Consider the following 12,403-nt stretch of genomic DNA (forward strand, 5'->3'; position numbering starts at 1 on the left):
CCAAGCAAATGGCCAACTCTAGTCATTCGTTATAGTAATCGTATTGTTTTGCAGTATAACGGAGAATGGACTTTAGAAGCTGTTCAACGTTTCATTGATTTTATATTTATTCCAGTTGAGAGATTGAACTCAAGGCTTGAATTAAAACGTTTGACTATGCAAAGAGATGCCGTAGTCCTCGGTGTTTTCGGCAATGGATCACAATTGGAGTTTCGAAAATTTGTAAGTGCTGGAATAAAATGGCTGGAAACTGATCCAGTTTCGAGTTTTCGCTTTGCTGCCGCGATTGGTCCAGCAGCAAAAGATATTTTACATAGAGCGAACGATACCCAACAACGCTTGCCTCAACTGTTGCTCATTACAAGCAAAGGAGTAGTAGAAATGCCGCCTAGTGAGTGGAACGTGAGTAATATAGTTGTGTGGCTACAAACCGAGTTTGCACGTTCACTCAATGTATTGTACGGTTATAACTCGCCCAAAAGTTTGACTATGCTTTTACATTTATCACCAGTACTGACCGTTATTGCCAATGACTATTTCTACGAATATATGAATACATTAACAAACTATGGAATTTCTTTAGATGAGCAATGTCATACAGACATTTGGCAAAGTGAGATGGCTAAACTTCAAGAACTGGGATATGTCCAACATACAATGGAGAAAAGTGAACTTTTAAAGCCGTTAACTTGCTCCGCTAAAGAATACCTTAGTCAATGGAATTTGAGGTATTACTACGCTTTAGATAGCTATCTAAAACAGTTTATTTGTGGCTTGAGACGAAATTGTACCTTTGAAAAGGGTTTGGCGTCATCGAATAACATACATAAGCTATGTACGAGCAAACATCGAAACAGTTCGCCATCTAGGAAAATTGCAGCTGCGAAATATTTAAAAAAGTTCGTTGATGACAATTGGAATCAATTCAAATCGGGACATAACCAGACATTATCCGTTGTTATTGTGGATCACGGAAAACATTTGGACTTTTTAAAAAGTCAAGGAATTCCACATGTAGATAATAAAAATTTTGTAACATTAATGATAGCTGACCGTTTGAAAGAGAGTATTTTCCTCTTTCAAGATGAATTCACATACGAATCATTGCAACAGTTTGTTCAAAGTTATTACAGTAAAGTACTTGTTGCATACAAAACGGGAAGTTCCCTTAAAACAATACCTTCTTTGCCTCAGAGGAAACTTTTCTTGGAAAATGTAAATAATGAAATGTTTATAAGAAAAGTTGATCAACACAATTTTACCACAATTGCTTTGTTGTATTCTCCACAATGTATGTTCTCAGCACTCGCTATACAGGCTCTAATACAGCTTTCAACTATGCTTGACGACTTGTCTGGAATTCAAATTATTCGTATAAATACTTTAATTAATGATTTACCGTGGGAGTTTAAAATATATAATTCGCCTACCTTGATTGTGTTTCCTCGTGGCCGTGCACTCGACTCTCAAGTATTTCCGTCCCGTTTGAAATTTAATGTGCGTAATGTCTTTAGCTTTGCTCTGGCACAAATGGAAACTGTGGATCAACTAAAAGCATTAATCAGTTATTGTAGACGCCGCAGATGGCATTCGCTTCGAATGCGAAATTGTATACAGTTCGTAAAAAGACTGGCTGCCCAACATAAAATGATTAATATGGAACAGCAGATCACTGAAGATTATATCGTACCAAAACAAATGATGGAATGGAATCATTTAAAGTCGGAATTAAAATCAATTTTCCCTCTCTACTAAAAATATGTTTTTATGTGGGTTGGTTGGGTTGGATGAAATATTGAATACTTTGCTTATGCTCTATAAATAGCGTTTAGATTTATTTTAAATAACCTAATTATCTGCCAAATTGGGTTGGGGATTGTCGTCCCAATTGCCGTCGAAAAAAAAACAGCTCGCTACTTCTCTGTTGCGTATATGTGCTCACATTTTTCGTTGTTTTTCGCTTAAAAATATAAAAAGCATTAAATCATCGTATATACAACAATTTAGCTCAACAATTCATATGAAAATTCCACTCTAACTCAACTTCAAAGCCCAAAATCTCAAGAAATGTCGATGTTAGCGATTTATTGTTCCAAAATTTAATTTCCTACAAGTTTCATACTTTACATTTTTCTGAAGCTATTGATATTTACGAGATATGGGCAAAAAACTTTTTGATCCTGATAGAGATTTGGTTCAATTTATGATCCGCTGAGTTGATTCTCGGCTTGGTAGCACTGAAAAATGAATGTATACACAAGCAGATATTCTGCCATTTGTTGCTCTTAACTTGATTAGAATAAAACGCCCATGTTAAATATTTAAGAGAATATTATTTCGCTTAAATGTACTTCTCCGCCTTCCTCGTGCTAGTACATACATAGTATTGGTAAGCATTTTCTTTATAAATAGGTTCGTTCCTTATCTTTTTGGACTAAAAATTCAGAAAAGATCAAAATGCCAGAGTGTGAGCAAAATGCGCTCACTAAAAGAGAATAACAGGAAAAAGTAAAAGAACTCAAAACAAAACAAATTTTTAGTCCAAAGAATGGTCAAGGTCACTTCTCTTTTTTGTACAATCCAAAAACTGGAATGACGGTTCAATGTACTAGAGATGTCTGTNAAGGAACAATCATCCGGGAAGCGCCTGCTCAGAAAAATGTCAAATTTGAATAAATCTACTTCCGATAAACTACATATAATCGACAGAAAAACATTCGAGTGTATCCAAAACCAACAGAATACGGCTAACGTTGAACCGTTCCGCAAAATCCGTAATTCAAAATTTCGGAAAAAGAACCCGGCGGAAGGAGGACATGGTGCTTCTTTTAATTTGATGCAGTTTCTTACAAAAACACCCAAGCAAAAACAGAAGGCAAAAAAACTCAAACGCCACGCTGTCTGTAAATTTGGAAGACATACCGATAAGGCAAGGAAGAAAAGGGGTAAAACTAGGGAAGGGGGCAAACGGAAAAAGCTTTCTAGGCTAAAGAAAGCTATCTTCCGGTGCAGAAAACGGAAAAGTCAGAGGGAATCTAGTGTTGAACAAAGTGCTGAGTTACTAAAAGAAACTGCGGATAAAATTTCAACGCTGGCTATAGATTCAAAAGATGAAAAAAATAACACGAAACGTATCACTCCTAAGCATAATCAAGGGATTGTAAAAACATTGCACTCCAGGCGATTCCGCAGGTAGCACCCAGATGTAAACAAATGCACATAGTTATATTCGTTAAACTTTGATCTATTTAAGACTGAGTCTTACAGATTTGAGATTACTAATGCACAGGGCCGTCGAGAGGGAGCGGGTAAAGGGATAAATCCCCCCAGGCCCGGGCTTCTTAAGGGACCCGAAATAGAACCCTAACGTTTCCTAGGGCTGCCGTTAGTAGAACTTGACGACAACGGCTGAGATATCAACCGATCTGGGCGGGGTTGTTGTAGCCGCTACAACAACAACAACAACAGAACCATAACTTATTATTTTTTTACAGTGTAATTGCTCCTTCGTTGTAGGCTTTTGTTATAAATATATTTGATTCGTGCTGATTGCTCCTGACTATAAATTAAAGAAAACGATCATATGGCCCAAAACGCGTACTGTTACAATACGTTTTGGCACACAGTGCTTTTCAAATACCGCTAAAACTTGCTAGAATAAAACTTTCGGATAGTTTTTCTTCTTGCATTTGAAAGCATAAGTATGTGGCAATATTTAATATAGACCTAATCTACATTGTACCTCCTGTTGTTTAGGAGTTATAAATGTTTCTACAGCGGACTGTTACATTACAATTTTTGGAAGTACTTTTTAAAGCTGCTTTATATTATCGAAAAAGTCTGCTCTCCTTATATAACTCAAGAACTACGTACTTATTGAACTAATAATTATTAATTTTGAGGTCAATATTTCAAAAAAAAATAAAAATAGTCGGACTGTTACGTTACAGAAAAAGACTTACGTTACCTGTGCGATATACATACGTGTAGATTAGAATTAGGTTTTTAAATGGCTCGTAGTCTGTTTTATGCAATAAGTAGCAGAAGTTATGGTCATTGGAAGATGACGTAATGAGTTAGCAGCATATGCTTGGTTTGGCCATGTTAGATTCGAGCACACGAGTGGCCGCAACTCTTGCAGGAAAAATCTTATAGCACCATTCGAGAGTGCATTTTGAAGGATAATAGTACTAGAAAAATACTTGAAATAGTTCTAATAGATGTTTATTATTTAATCATAAAATATTATTCTTCGTTTACTCTCTTATTTTGCTTCTTTTGGCCTCGTTCTTTTTTTGGGCGAAAATGCTCGAAGAAAACCAGATTTTTCCATTTTTTAGCGTGGTGGATACCGCAGCAAAAGAACATTTTGATATTTTGGATTTTACCTTAAAAATGATGCCGACTTTACTTTCATTAAGAAAGTTAATCAGTAATTATTTTGTCGAATACTTTTTTATTAACTTCAAATATAAACAACCCTTAATTATATGTGGTTTATTTTTAATTTTCATTAATTTAAAGGTGTCTCAGGATTAAGTGAATTTTCGTGTTTGAGAGAAGGAGATTCGTGTTAATATTTATATTTTCTGATACCTCCGAATATGTTTGACCCAGATATAATCAAAAATCTGCGAAGCCTGCAAAAAAATGTTTCCCCTCGGTTTCGTTTTCGGTGATTTGGGTCATATACTTTTAATTTTATACACTTTATTATATATAGAGGCCCGTGATTTTTTAGTCCCGGGCCCCCGAGTTTTCTCTCGACGGCCCTGCTATTGCGAGATAGATTTTAAACGTACATCCGACCATATTTTATTAACGCTTTGTTTTTGTTTGTTTTCTTGCAGTTATTGCGATAATTGCACCACACCGCTGCTAGCTGAATTAACGGAGGAATTACTTCGAGAACTGGATCGCTTTCAAAAACGTGCCTTATCTCAAAATGCAATAAAAGCCCATGCNCTGCGAGGGCGAAGGTAGAAGCCAATGATTGACAAACTTAGGGCCCTATTATGTATGGCGACTGGGGTCTAGTAGCCATGGCAACCAGTATCGTAATTGGTATTATGTATAGCAGTTAATCTCAGTATACAGAAAAGCGCAGAAAACGTCGTTTTGCGGGAAACAGAAAATTCCGCTACTAGACTCAGTAGCCGACAGTCATACGTAATGCGATTTTTAGTATATCAGCCATCAGTCGCCATACACAATTCGGCCATTTAATGCTGCTATACTTAAAGTATTTTTTTCGATATTAAATTTGCAAATATAATGAGTATTTCCCTAAGTAAAAAACTGAAAAAATTTAAGATACCAAAGTATTAACAAAAAATATTTTTTAGTTGTTAAATGCTAAACTTAAGTAGGTATTTTGGGGTGGTAAATAACATACATTAATACTGATTTTTTTTTTGCTGTCGGGGCCTCCGGTATGCTTGGTTTTTACTTTTCGGTATATTTCACAAACATTTGTGATATTTTCAGGGACTTTAGATCAAAAACTATATTTCCATTTCATGGTAGGAAAATAAACTTTGTATCCAGTGAATCTATTAGTACTATGTATATATATTTGCAGGCGGTATTTCATTGGTGGCTATGTACCATTCCTCAGGGCAATAGCAGGATTCTCCTCCATCATGTTGACAAGGATTCCCATTTGGGTTTTATTTGGTGTTTTCGACCTTAAACAAAAAATGTATGTCTTTTTCTTCCATTTTATCAAAATACTCACACTTTTGCAGCAAACTCCCTTGAAAATTCCAGATGAAATAATTCTAATGGATTTCGAAGTTTCCGCACTTTCTTTATATTTAAAATACCTACTTTTGATGTTCGAAACTTTTCGAAGATGTTTAGGATGGACGTAAAGCGGAAAGTGAGATATTTCGCAAAAATCATTTATTTAAAATAGTAGGATTGCGGAAATATTATTTAGGATTGGGCTGATATTGTTGGCAAACGTCAGACCGCCTCTCAACGGTTTTACCTTGTTATTTTTTAATCATGCGCCAGACTATTATTATTATTTCGTTGCATTTAGCATGTACACAAATACTTCATCCACGGTCACTTTTATGGAAACAACTAAAAAAATTCTTTGTATTTAGAATTTTCTAAAGACGAAGCCCCAAATACAATACCTTAATTTACCAAATGCTAATAGAATCTATGACTTTTTGTTTTTCTGTACTTTCTCTTTTACAGACGGGCTAGACGCTAAAATTTCCAATATTAAAAGCCAATGTCAGCAGCAGAGCATTCCTTATCTATTTGCATTGCGTCGGCGGCAACTGGCATATGCCTTATTTAAAAAAGCTCCAATAAGTTGTGTTGCTATACTTGACTATGATGGAGCTCGTGAAGTATTTTCCAAATTGTTGGCAGCATTGGTAAAAGCTCGGCAATCTTATGAAGATCTCACGTGATGCAGGCTGGATTCAGCAATGCTACTACAACAATGTAACGTTGACAACTATCAGGAAAGATTCGAATAAATAATAACCAAATATCGTTATGCAAAGTTATTATAATTAAAATACACTACTTGTCAAAACGCGCCTAATATCAAAAAAAAAATACCAAAAAACTTCGATTGTTTCTTTTCCATTTTTTTTTTTTTAACACATGTAAATATATATCTGTACGTACCTTTGTATATGTCTGTTTAAATATGAATGAAAAATTCGATTATTTTATATTTCTCGGAATATTGAAATATATTTCAAATTAAAAATATGACCACGCGAAATTGTTATTCTTCGAATTAAACTTAAATACTTATCCCATTTCCTGCTATAAATTATTTATAGTTTCTTGATTACAACTTAAAGTCATAAAAAGTTCACAGAAATAATGAGCAAGTGAGAGTATAAACAAAAAAAATAGCTAAATAGACCATTCAGATTATTAGTTAGATCCTAAATGTTATGAAGGTATATTATCGAAAAGTTTTATAACAAAAAATAATAACAGGTTTTGTAATTCCGCGAAGCTCGGTAGGTGATTCAATTTCTTTTACGACGTTCTTCACGTTTACGTTCCTCCTGTAAATATTAAAAAACAAAAGCATTTGTATACATAATACACATGATTATAATTTTATAAATTAAAATTATTGTAATGTGTTTGAATACCATCGGGTTCCGCGTTAACCTTTCAATTGAGTAGCACGCCATTGGACTTGAATTTTTCCTTTAACAAGAAAGCCTCAGTAATAAACTTAGCGGTTCAGTTATTTATGAGAGAAAATGATGCTTAAGCTGAAAATTTTTTACTTTTAATAAATAGAATAACCATTTATATTCACAGACGCCTGTCACACCAAAAATACTAGATCGTGATATTTATTGAAGGTGCATCATGAAATATTGATGGATCGTGATACCGATCGCAAAATATTAGGAATTTTGAAATCCGGATCAGGGATTGCAATACTGTCAATAAATATTGAGCGTGTAGCATTTTCAAAACGCGATCCATACATTTCGTCAGTAAATCCTGTACTCTCATAATGCCAACATCGAAAACTTATGCATTCTGCTTTCGCACTTCCAAGACAAATTCAAAGTATTTAAATTAACAATGGAAATGTTAAATGATTTATGGAAGTCGTTATCTATAAATTATTCGTACAAAATAAAAATATTTTCTTGCGCCATATTAAGTGTTCAGCATAAAAATTATGCAAATACTGACGCGCTAAATATTGAACGTTTAGCACACAATCACGACCCATCAATATTTTGAGATCAATCAATATGGATCACGATGTTGTAGTTGTTTTAGCAGCATATAGATTCCTCAAGGAGTTTTTGGGGATTCATGCTGGAGTGACAGTCCTTGGCCAGATATAAATCTGAGTCGTTCCAGTTACGTAGACCCGACTGTTATGGGAATCCCTATTGATGGTGTAACAGGCGCCATAAGAACGAAATATTGCATCGTCAAAGTTCCGGAGAATCCACATATGGTATTTCTATTTGCTCAAAATTAAAATGCGCAAAATACTAATTCGGAACACTAAAATCGGAATGACTAAATAGTAGTACACACATACATATCGTTACCTTAATTCACAAAGGCCCTAACCAAAAAATTTAAAATTTTACAGGGCATGAATCACGTATGACGACAATCGTCCGAACGATATCGTATCGAAATTGTCTTGCTTCATGAAAACCAAAAATTGGTTGATCGTTTGTGCGATATCGTCAACTCGATTCTAGTTTTGCTTCAGNACAAAACCGACTTCAATTCTCATATAGAAATTTAAGATTATTGTTAATTTCTTCATGATCCGATGATCGCATTTAACCCAAATTAATATGGGACCACCTGAGGTAACATCTTTCCTTAAAAAAAAAAAAGAATTATAGAAATCGGTTAACGTGGTCCAAAGTTATGCGGTAACATACATAAAAAAAAATATTCCGATGAATTGATAACCTTTCTCCTTTTTGTGAAGTCGGTTAAAAACAGTTAAGCCTTTTACAAAAATCTGTTGTTTTTGATTCTAAGACTTTAAAGCATTTATTGAGTCGTATAAGTCCAGACTAGTCAGAATTAAGGGACACTCAAACAGACGCGGTATTGGAAGTGCGGTACAAGGCGGTACATAGTATAGTTATGTACCGCCTTGTACCGCACTTCCAATACCGCGGCTGTTTGAGTGTCCCTTTAGTCAGATTTTACTGGAAATCGATCCCGTAATCCAGTGGTGTCGGCAGGTCATAGCTCACACTTTCACTTATTGAATCGTTTGAATGTGTTAGTATGCCGACCACTGCCGTAATCAGTTCTCTGGCTATTGAGAGCACAAAAAAGAAAGTAAATGAGGTGCTCTCTCAGTCAGAAGTTGCCAGTTTTAGTCCGAGAATTTTTTGCTGGTGAATTCTGGTAAATGTATGAAGCGATCAGCTGTAGTATGTTTGACAACCAAAACAAACAAAAGAAAAATGTACTCTGCAAATAAATACATGTTTTAAAGTATTTAATTTATTGTGGTAGGTGGATTCTAATGAATTCGAATGTACATAGAATAAAACAAAAATTTACAACCAAAATTTGGAGGTTGTTGAAGTTGTCAGAAGTTACCATTTTTTGCTAAAAAGCGATCCCGTACTTTTCAGTGTTACTGTCTCGCTCTGATCGAACTTTTCTTTGTTGACAGTTTTACGAACAAATCGGTTTCGTCTTTAATTTTTATCAGAAATTTATCGAAACTAGCTCACAAATCAAAACTTCCATTTCTTCCGAGTACGATAATTAAAGTTTACATATGTGTATATCCCTAATTCAATACGGAAACTTGTAAATTTTTAGGAAGAAACTACATTTTGCCTCGAAGAAAACAAAAACAAAACAGAAACTGTCAAATCGAATTGGTAAAAAAATAAAAAATGGATCAAATGTATCACTAATCTATTTTTTTTTCAAGTATCAAAGTATTAAGTTAGAAAAAACTTAAAAAAAATGCTATATGATTTCATACCTTTGTTTTTAATTAGTGTCAATAACCAAAAAATCATGTCAAGCACATTCATACACATACATATGTATGTACATGAAGAAAAATATCTTAGATATAGTGAGAGAAACTTGAATACAAATATATGTATTTAAAACTATTAACTGTAGATCATTTACGTTGATTATCAAATTAAATATGACACATTTCACGCTAAACTAGTCGGAAATTATGTCAAAAAGATAAAACTACCTTCAGTAAAGTCTACTTCTCTCTTACATTGATTAATTTTAAAATTGCAGCCGCAGAGCTATGTATAAGGCAAGCAAAATAAATTAAAAATGAATACAGTCAGTTCATTACACATAGTACGTTTAAAGCATTTTTGTTTAAGCTTATTTGACCCCAAAACGTTTAATATTTTCGATCAAATTTCAAAAGCTGCCCTGCCTACATATGTATATATTTTCTCTTTGTAATGTACCGAAATTTTTACTTGGCGGAAATCTAAGTATCTCGCGAAATGAGCGAAAAAATAAAGTATGTTCCGAAAATATGCACAAACACGTATCACTTTTGAAGTAAATGGGCTAAAACGGCAACACTGAAAAGCAGGAGTGCACACAATTTTCAGTGTACACTTGAATTCAGCCCCCGCTACCACCTTATATTAATTCGACTTGCTCATAGTCAAATCCGATAAGCGTTTACGTTTGAGCAAAAACGAACACCCACGACTACAAACACATTCAACTAAACAATTTTTGAGAATCGCTTACCTTTTGTGTTAAAATAATTAGCAAACGTCTAAACATGCTCAAAACATCAAAGAACAAATCCAAAGCATGTTGTACCACATCACGATTGCCTGCACGACATTTCTCCACTATGTTTTGTGTATCAAAGACCACAAAAGCAGCCATTACAAATACACCTACATACAGTTGAGTCTGAATCAAAGGCAATATGAATTGTTGAATAAACTTGCATAAATACTCATGATGTTTCCGATAAAACTTACCTGCTGAACAAAGTACGACTGGAAAAACATATTGAAAAGACTTAATAAGGCCATGGTATTAATGACACTAATTAACAATCCGCCCAAATAAAGATATTTTCCACGTTCTGCCAATAATGCACCCAATGAGAGTGAGATAAAGGTCACCACGGTGCCTGTGAGCGCAGTTAATATTATCGACGGATTGATGCTAATGATATATTGCATTAGCGGACCCAGAGTCTGGCCGGAACAAAAGCCGAACGCCATTAACATGCTTAGACGAGTATAGTAATTTTTTCCATCGTCTCTATAAAAATGTAGACCCAACACAAGCCCCAAGGAAGCCAGTGCTGCCAATAGCCCGAGGTTTATAACGCCCCACAAGTGAAGCGCAGCTCCCACGGCTGTGCTGGCCGTTGCGGCTCCTAAAACCATATATACTTTAGCCAAATGGGTACGTACATAGGGCTCACTACGAATAAAGAGATATATATGATTATTGTTATATGTAGGGTGGTCAATTCACAAACAAGTTTAAGTATTTAGATTAGTGACCTGTTGTAAACACACATATGTATGTATGTATGTATGTGTACATGCATATGTGCCTCTTACGTGGTCCAATAGGGTCGAAACCAATAACTTGGTAGTTTATATACTGTAAAATATATGGATTTGTGCGTATGGAAGCATGCATCAGTTTTTCTAGCCATACAAATACGTTTTTTTTACAAGTTCAAAGGTTAAATCCCTGCGTATTTTCTTTATTAAATTCTTTGCCTTGGCCTGCATACATACTCACTAGAATTTTCACCACAGCGCAAAAATTACTCACTATTTGTCGCCAAATCCATTAATGAAGCCTTGAATCCTGTCTTGGAATGATGCATATGTTGCAGTCGATGTCGCCATTTCGTGGCCAAAAGTGGTGAAACGTTTTGCTAGACTTATATCGGGGATTCGTTATGGTCACCTCCGCGGAATTATTTCTCCTCTATTAGGACTTTAAATTTATTGTTTTGGTTTTGATTTTTTAATATTTGACAATAAATTCAAATTTTTTCCTTATGAATTCTCAAACTCAAAGTAATCGCAAAGTATTTTCCGTATAAGGACGACTCGTCGCTTCTAGACGTTTTCGATTTCTTGTCTTGTCATAATCTTCGAAGTTCCATTTATCATATTTGCTTTGCCATTTTCCAAGGATGCCACTGAAATAAAGTTGCCACCACGATGTTTCAAGAAATATGGTGATGGCTGCCGTAATATTAGGGCCCTTCATTAAAAATAATAAACTGGTGATAAGCTGGATAAAAGGATAAGTTTATCATTTTTATAAATGAATTGTCGAACTTTGTGGGGAAATCTATTTTACAAAAGTTTATCACTTTATCAAACGATGTTGATGGATAAATTCATAAATTTCATCGAAATTCCACCCTGATAGGTAAGGTTCGAACGATACTATCGATAATGAGTAAGCATCGATACTGAGGGTATAAAAATGAGTACTTTAATACTCGGTACCTTATTTAGTGATTTTACTCGATACTTTGCCAAGTACTCGTAGTATCGAACCTGATACAAAAAAGAAAGTAGTTTCATTGGGTGCGTTCATAAGTCGTAGCTGTTGGGTAACCGTTGGCTGTTTGTCTTAGAAACGCACAGTTGAGTAGTTACGCTCAGCCCAACAGTTGGCAACATTCCGCCATTTTTTCCAGCGGACAATTTTTACGCTACTTGAACTCAACGTGTTGGGCTTAGCCTAAACAACTGATCGAAAAGACTTACGCCGCTTATATTAAATTTAACGCCGCTTTGTTATGTGGCAGTTGCAAACAAATTTATTATATTTTATATTACTGACGTGATAAAGTAACTAAAATATTTAATAATAATACTACGTTCCTAAATATATGTTTTTAAGA

The 12,403-nt window shown here is 34.7% G+C and overlaps 4 protein-coding genes across 5 annotated transcripts; 3 read left to right on the forward strand and 1 right to left on the reverse strand.

Moving 5' to 3' along the window:
* Positions 1 to 6: 6 nt before the first annotated feature.
* Positions 7 to 1,801, forward strand: LOC108378950 (uncharacterized; the record flags this gene model as incomplete). The annotated part of the gene is made up of 1 exon (XM_017635258.1): positions 7 to 1,801. A coding segment is annotated over one exon (1,749 nt), but the record flags the coding sequence as incomplete, so codon positions are not given.
* Positions 1,802 to 1,918: 117 nt separating this feature from the next.
* LOC108378952 (uncharacterized) lies at positions 1,919 to 4,930 on the forward strand. Its single transcript, XM_017635261.1, has 2 exons — positions 1,919 to 2,929; positions 4,851 to 4,930. The coding sequence occupies exons 1-2, from the start codon at positions 2,615 to 2,617 to the stop codon at positions 4,860 to 4,862; spliced, it is 327 nt and encodes a 108-aa protein (XP_017490750.1). The 5' UTR covers positions 1,919 to 2,614; the 3' UTR covers positions 4,863 to 4,930.
* A 30-nt stretch (positions 4,931 to 4,960) lies between these two features.
* On the forward strand, positions 4,961 to 6,856 carry Sbp2 (SECIS-binding protein 2). The gene is made up of 2 exons (XM_017635256.1): positions 4,961 to 4,979; positions 6,211 to 6,856. Exons 1-2 carry the CDS (start codon positions 4,961 to 4,963, stop codon positions 6,429 to 6,431), a joined length of 240 nt encoding a protein of 79 aa, XP_017490745.1. The 3' UTR covers positions 6,432 to 6,856.
* On the reverse strand, positions 6,779 to 11,635 carry BI-1 (Bax Inhibitor-1). Of its 2 annotated transcripts, none has more exons than XM_017635259.1 (4): positions 11,311 to 11,387; positions 10,494 to 10,947; positions 10,252 to 10,422; positions 6,779 to 7,049 (listed from the first exon to the last, which is right to left on the reverse strand). In XM_017635259.1, exons 1-4 carry the CDS (start codon positions 11,385 to 11,387, stop codon positions 7,011 to 7,013), a joined length of 741 nt encoding a protein of 246 aa, XP_017490748.1. In that variant the 3' UTR covers positions 6,779 to 7,010. The 2 variants fall into 2 exon arrangements, with proteins under 2 accessions (XP_017490748.1, XP_017490749.1); XM_017635260.1 differs by lacking the exon at positions 6,779 to 7,049 and adding an exon at positions 7,167 to 7,265 and having other exon boundaries at positions 11,311 to 11,635.
* Between the last annotated feature and the right edge of the window lie 768 nt (positions 11,636 to 12,403).

The sequence above is a fragment of the Rhagoletis zephyria genome, unplaced genomic scaffold, assembly GCF_001687245.7.
Source record: "Rhagoletis zephyria isolate East Lansing unplaced genomic scaffold, Rhagoletis_zephyria_1.1 Rzeph_scaffold_15313, whole genome shotgun sequence".
Classification (NCBI taxonomy): Eukaryota; Metazoa; Arthropoda; class Insecta; order Diptera; family Tephritidae; genus Rhagoletis; species Rhagoletis zephyria.